At 39.5% G+C, this 7,590-nt stretch overlaps 1 protein-coding gene across 1 annotated transcript in view; it reads left to right on the top strand.

Moving 5' to 3' along the window:
* ATF6 (activating transcription factor 6) overlaps positions 1–7,590 on the top strand; it is a 201,495-nt gene that overhangs the window by 7,428 nt on the left and 186,477 nt on the right. Inside the window, exon 2 of the mRNA XM_011996105.1 lies at positions 5,779–5,855. Within this exon, the coding sequence (XP_011851495.1) occupies positions 5,779–5,855 (77 nt within the window). The remainder of the gene's footprint in view (positions 1–5,778; positions 5,856–7,590) is intronic.

Below are 7,590 nucleotides of genomic sequence, written 5' to 3'. Positions count from 1 at the left end.
CTGGGATTACAGGCGTGAGCTACTAAATTTTGTATTTTTAGTAGAGACGGGGTTTCACCATGCTGGTCAGGCTGGTCTCAAACTCCCGACCTCAGGTGATCTACCCGCCTCGGCCTCCCAAAGTGCTGGGATTACAGGCATGAGCCATCATGCCTGGCCTGAAACTGCTGTTTTTAAGGGCTCTACTGTTTTCCACATTGCTAAACCCAGTGACTGTGTCTCATCTTGTTAAACTTACAAAGAGTAAATGAATAAATAAATGGGCAAGATGGAGGTGAGGTGGGAAAGCTTGCTGAGTACACTAAAAATAATAACTACCATCGTTTACTACTGTTGAGGGAAATCTAGTAGTGTGGGACTAGTGCAAAGGATATAGAAATAGGCAATAGGTTTTAGAGATACTTCGGGGTAACTAATGCTAACAGTTTCTCATGGATTCTTTCAGAATGTTCTATAAATATACTTGTATATTTATCAACCCACCTTCAGTTATTTTTTTAACCACAGAAAAGTCGAAAGATAAGTACATTGATAAACCTGCATTTTCCTTATCTAGATTTACCAACTGTTAATATCCTGCCACATTCACTTTATCTCTTAATATTACCCACACTTTCCTCCTCTTTCACATCTTAAAGCGGGCTGCAGGTAATATGAAACTCCTAAACACTTCACCATGTATTTCCTAAGAATGAGGAAATATTTATTTTTAAAAAGCATCAATTCATTTTAATATATTTACACTTCAAAGGTAACATCGCAGGGTTCTTTTTCACCTTCTCGCACTATATGCTTGTATTTCTCTTCTGCCACTATGAGAATCCTGAGTCCCAATAACATCCTTTGTTGCCGGGCGCGGTGGCTCAAGCCTGTAATCCCAGCACTTTGGGAGGCCGAGGCAGGTGGATCACGAGGTCAGGAGATCAAGACTATCCTGGCTAACATGGTGAAACCTCGTCTCTACTAAAAATACAAAAAAACTAGCCGGGCACGGTGGCGGGCGCCTGTAGTCCCAGCTACTCGGAGGCTGGGGCGGGAAAATGGCGTGAACCCGGGAGGCGGAGCTTGCAGTGAGCCGAGATCGCCACTGTACTCCAGCCTGGGCGGCACAGCGAGACTCCGTCTCAAAAAAAAAAAAGAAAAAAAAAAACCATCCTTTGTTTTTATAGGCTCACTTTAGCAGCTCTGTTGGAAATAGACTGAAAGGGGGGCAAGGGCAGAAGTAGGGAGACATTTTGGAAGCTACTATAGCAATCCCCATGAGTTACAATAGTAGCAGTGGAGTAATGAGAAATAGTTGAATTATGGATATGTACACACACACACGCATATACACATGTATATATACATACATTTGAAAATTTTGAAATAGTTTGAAACCTATAGAAAAGTTGTAAGAACAGTGCAAAGAACTCTTGCATGCCCTTTACCAGATTCCTCAGTTGTTAAATTTTGCCGCATTTACTCTATTTCTCTCTTTCTGCCTTTCAAGAGAGAGAGATGTGTTGACCCATCACCTTTAAATACTATAGTGTATATTCTCTATCCTTCTACCCCCCAAAACAAGGCCACATTCCTGTATTACTACCCTATATTTCTTCCAGTCAGGAGATAAACATTGATACAACGCTATCATTCAATTCAAAGACACCATTCAAAGTTTGCCATCTGTTTCAATAATGATTTGTTTTTCTAGTCTAGGATTTTACTTGCAAACATTCATTGCTTTTACTTCTTATGTCTCATCAGTGTCCTTTAATCTGAAACAGTTCTTTAGTCTTTTCCTGTCTCTAATGTCCTTGACAGTCTTAAAGAGTACAAGTCTTTTATTCTACAAGCTGATCCTAAACCACTATGGGGTTCCTTGGAGAAATGACCAATTCTAGGGCTGGGAAATTGCAGGGAAAGTGCAAAATCAGCCCAGAAGATCTTGTGCCAGAAATTCTCAGCAAATGAACATGTTAAAAAGAACAAAGGCCCCAATATGAATGAACTCCCAGTGGTCAAATCTGGGAAAATTTGAGCATCAGAATAAAATGAGGGTATACATTGTAGTGTAAATACTATGTGATGTTCCTATGCCATCATATCATCCTGTGATATATTCACATGATCACTTGGTCAAGTTGTTATCTTCCAGGTTTCACCACTGTAAAGCTACTGCTTCCCATTTTGTATTTTATTGCTATTTTGGGGGAGATAATCTGACATGACACCAATATCCTTTTCTTATTAAACCTCTAACCATGAGCCCTAGCCTCATTAATAACCCCACTCTATATCAGTTACCACTCTAATGGTTGCCAAATGGTAACTATCTAACTCTATCATTCTATCATTCTATCATCGTTAATTGACATTGTACTATAAGAATTCCTTCCTTCCTTCCTTCCTTCCTTCCTTCCTTCCTTCCTTCCTTCCTTCCTTCCTTCCTTCCTTCCTTCCTTCCTTCTGTGGTGAACTTATTGATTTCTTTTTTATTTGGTGGTTGGTAAACCACTACTCTCATTTTATTCTGATTCTTAGATTTTCCCAGATTTGACCACTGAGAATTCTTTCATATTGGGGCCTTTGTTCTTTTTGACATGTTCCTATCATTTGCTGAGAATTTCTGGCACAGCAAGATTTCCAGGCTTATTTTGGCACTTTCCCTGCTGCAACCCTTTAATTGGTTGTTTCTCCAAGGAACCCCTTAGTGGACTTCTGTTTGGTGGAAGATGGTATTTAGTATCCAAGATCTGCTCACCTAGTATTTTCATTGCTACTCGGATGTCATTGCTTCTAGGACCTCTTAGCAGACAGAACTAGGAAATATATATATACATGTATATATGTATATGTGTGTGTATATATGTATATATGTATAATACAAACATCGGTATATGTGTGTACATATATATATTTCTATAGCTATCTGTATGTGTTATATTTTAAATGAGTTTATTTACTAATACTTCTAGTTCTAATCCAGCATCTTAGGATTCTTTTAGTCTCCCGACTCTTTCCATGCTCTTTTTTTTTTTTGAGATGGAGTCTGACTCTGTCACCCAGGCTGGATTACAGTGGTGCAATCTCAGCTCACTGCAAGCTCCGCCTCCCAGGTTCACACCATTCTTCTGCCTCAGCCTCCTGAGTAGCTGGGACTACAGGCACCCGCCACCACGCCCGGCTAATTTTTTGTAGTTTTTAGTAGAGATGGGGTTTCACTGTGTTAGCCAGGATGGTCTTGATCTCCTGACCTTGTGATCTGCCTGCCTCAGCCTCCCAAAGTGCTGGGATTACAGGTGTGAGCCACCGCATCTGGCCTCTCTCCATGCTTTTAAATCCTTTCTCCAACTGTGAGAAATCTAACTCCAATTATTTTAGTAAAAGGCAAAAGATTTATTCATTCTGAAGAGAAACCAGAACATTCTAATTATTTTAGATATATTCAACCATTTGCACAATCACCTAACATATTTGTTCAGTATGACCACTCTCCTAACCACTCAGGCTGCCTTTTCCATCTGCTACTCCATTCCCCCTCCCACTGGGCTGGGGCATGCTGGCACCTTCGCTGGGCAATAGTCTCTCCCACACCATCCTGTTTCCTTGGATATGGGGCACATTGCTGGAGATGACTGTGCACAAAACCCCATCACCTTTGTTGCCCTGCTTCCTCGGAAGCTGATGTCTCTGTGTTGGGAGGGGTAGGGAAGAAAAAGAAGGTTGGGAAGGGAAGGAAGAATAGGAGGAAAGGTAGAAAGTCACATTGCAGATATATATTTTGAGGACAGAGCTGACAGAATTTTCTGGTAGATTGAATATGGAGAGTGAGAAAGAGAAGTAGATAATGAAGTAATGATGATCCCAAGGTTTTTGGCCTGAGCAACTGGTAAGCATTAACTGAGATGAGGACAAAGCAGTATGAGGTTTGGTGGGGTTGATGAGGAGCTCATTTTGGATATGTTAGGTTTGACGTGCCTTTTAAACATGTAAGAGGAGATGTCAGTACTCACTGTACATGCATCATGAAGTGTGGGTTGGAGATGTATATTTGGAAATCCTTGGCATATAGATTTTATTTAAAGCCATGAGCTCAGCTGAGATTACCAAGGAAGTAAGATAGATGGAAACGTTTATGCTGAGCCCAGGGACAATTTCGTGTTAGGGAGATGAGGAAGAACCAGCAAGGTGAGGTCAACCAGTGAGGTGGGAGGAAAACCAGGTAAGTGTGATATTTTGGAAGTCAAGTGAAGAAAATCCTTCAGTTAAAATGAAAGGATCAACTATGTTAATGCTGTTGATAGGTCAAGTAAGATGAGGACTATGAGTTTACCACTGAATTTAGCAATATGGAAGTCACTGGGGACATTAATAATATGTGTATGTGGAAGGGTGAGCTTGATTGGAGCAGGTTCAGAACGAATGGGAAGAAAGAAATGAGAGAGCCAGAGAACTCTTTAAAGGAGTTTCAGCCTATATATAAGCCACAGTACTCTGCTTGCATGTTTATTGGCTCTGCACCTGAGTAGTCTTTTCTGAGAGTCATGTGAGTAACCTTTTGTTATTACTATGTATACATTTTTTTGCTAAATACTATTTGGTCTTAGGATGGTGAAATGTTACTGTAATTGGTCAAGTTAATAACTGACTGACAGTGTAGTTCCTACACTTGTGCACTGAGGAAATCATCAGATCAGTTTCAGTGGCATAAAATAGGTAGAGAATACAAAGGAAGACCTAGTTTTGAAAAACTTTTCAGAGTGCTTAAAGTTTTGAAAGTGTCAGAGAAAATAGGAACTTCATAGATTCTATGGTAAGCAGCCTTCTTGGCCTTGGTCAACACCTTGAGCTTTCTCTACAAAAAGTTTTCAGTATAGTGTATTGAAGAATGTTTTCTGTATCCACATATTTCTTGGTTTATAATGAAACCTCATTAGGAAATTGGAATATAGTTAGATTTGCTGAAATGAATTTGATGGTTTAGATGAGTGAATCCTTTATTGTCTTTTTTTTTTTTTTTTTTTTTGAGACGGAGTCTCGCTCTGTCGCCCAGGCTGGAGTGCAGTGGCCGGATCTCGGCTCACTGCAAGCTCCGCCTCCCGGGTTTACGCCATTCTCCTGCCTCAGCCTCCCGAGTAGCTGGGACTACAGGCGCCCGCCCCCTCGCCCAGCTAGTTTTTTTTGTATTTTTCAGTAGAGACGGGGTTTCACCGTGTTAGCCAGGATGGTCTCGATCTCCTGACCTCGTGATCCGCCCGTCTCGGCCTCCCAAAGTGCTAGGATTACAGGCTTGAGCCACCGCGCCCGGCCTCCTTTATTGTCTAGATAGAAAATTGGTTGTGCCCTTAGCTTAAGGCATGGATGACAAATACGCAGTGCATATATACTTTCCACAGCCCTCTCCTATTGCTCATGAACCATGTCTGCTTTCCACAGTCGTCTCCTATTACTTATGAACCACATTAACTTTTCATGCTGAACCCAGATGTAGCATCAGAATTCTTGTTAGTAATGTTCCATAAAGCCACTACCAATTAGTCTTACATGACATATGACATAAAACCTTTTTTGATCCTTGGTGTAAGAATTCAGTTCACAAGATAAAAATTATGCAGAAAACAACACATAAATTAGAAATGAGCTTTGAATTACTTATTCAAATTCCTGGAGTTTATCAATAATAGTAGTGGCTAATGAGAAACCTTAATAGAGGCGACATAGGGATACAGTACTTGTTTCTTTGTCAAATAATTGAATTGATAGTTCATTTCTATTCTTTTCCTTTGTCCAAAGATTCTGGCCTGTTTGCTGAACTCGGTTATTTCACAGACACTGATGAGCTGCAATTGGAAGCAGCAAATGAGACGTGTGTAAGTATTTACTAAGATTGAATAATGTGATATTTAGTCTTTAACCCTAATTATTGCAAGAAAGTTTCAGGACAGCAGGTTCAGGCTAACAATTTAAGCTACATACTTAATGGGTAAATAGCTTCTACCATTAAGTATGAAAGTTAATAGCCATTTTGTAGTCAGTAAATGTAAGACAGTAGAAATTGCATTGGTCTTGGTGTGAGACTTGTATTCTAGGCCCACCTTTGGCCCTAGGGGTGGGTGACTTTGGAAAAGTCACTAATCTGCCTACTTGGTTTTTACAGATAGTTTGCTACATAAGGGAATTGGCAGGTGACTTTGGAAAAGTTGCTAACCTGCCTACTTCTTGGTTTTTACAGATTCTTTGCTTTTAAAAAGGAAGTTGGTAAGTTCTGCTTGACTAAGTTGGTAAGTCAAGCAGAATTTACCAACTTCCTTTTTAAAAGTTGTATATTTATGTAGAAAGCTCTGAAAAGTAGGTATATCCTTACCTTTGGTTGGAGGTCTGTGTAAAAACTATTATAACACTCTGAGTCCCCAAGAGTATCTTAGATTTTCTTTTCTTGATTAGTACATATAAAGCTCTTTGCCGTATAGAATTTTGATTTTGTCTTATTCTTTAATGGATGAGGTGCTATTTCACTTAAGAATTAATTCAAGTGAGCAGAGTAATTTATCAATCCGGTTGAATATCACTTCATTTTAAGCTCTTATTAACTTAAGTACAAAGTATGTAAAGATTGCTTAGTGAATTTCAGATATTTCTTAAACAATGATTTAGCAGTTGTTTTACCATGAATCGACAGAAGAGAATGAAGCACATGATATATTTTAAAAACTCAGTACATGGATTTTAATGGTTTCATTTCTCCATGGAATACTTTAGAATGTGGCCCGTTGATTAAATTGCCTTTTAATATTGACTATTTGAATAAGCAACTGATACTCATATTTCGTAACATCTAGAATCCTAAAAGAAAATGTTTCTTTTAAACTGTGTCAAGAAACTGTGCTCAATTGGAAAGATTAAGGGAAATATATTCCTGATTTTACAACTAACATTCTATTATTTTATGAAAATCACTCAGTCTTTCAGTTCCTTAGTTTTTCTAGTATGACATGAAGGGATTGAATCTCTGAGAGCCCTTATGTCATTCTTCTTCCAAGTGGCAGTAGAATTTCCCATGCTAAATCACTGAAGAGCTAGAGTATATAAGCGCCAGTATGTTTCATTTTGCATAAACTGGGCCTGTTAAATTTCTGACGAGATAAAATCTTTATGCTGTAGAAAGTATTTGACTTATTTGGCTGAAGATTGAGTCAGAAGTTTCCTGAAGTAGGTCATGCCCTTATTTAAAAGTATTGCTGGCAGTCAGGCAAGCAACATTGGTAACTTTACTTAGATTAAGAAAGTTTAAGGATTTTTTGGTTGCTGAAAGTATAAGGCTGCTGAATTTTTTTTTTTTTTTAAGACGGAGTCTCGCACTTTCACCCAGGCTGGAGTGCAGTGGCGTGATCTTGGCTCACTGCAAGCTCCACCTCCTGGGTTCACACCATTCTCTTGCCTGAGCCTCCTGAGTAGCTGGGACTACAGGTGCCCACCACCATGCCCGGCTAATTTTTTGTATTTCTAGTAGAGACGGGGTTTCACCGTGTTAACCAGGATGGTCTCGATCTCCTGACCTTGTGATCCTCTCACGTTGGCCTCCCAAAGTGCTAGGATTACAGGCGT

This window comes from Mandrillus leucophaeus, unplaced genomic scaffold (assembly GCF_000951045.1).
Source record: "Mandrillus leucophaeus isolate KB7577 unplaced genomic scaffold, Mleu.le_1.0 Scaffold502, whole genome shotgun sequence".
Lineage (NCBI taxonomy): Eukaryota > Metazoa > Chordata > Mammalia > Primates > Cercopithecidae > Mandrillus > Mandrillus leucophaeus.
Note: the sequence above shows the minus strand (reverse complement) of the source record. Positions and strands in the feature narration are given on the sequence as shown.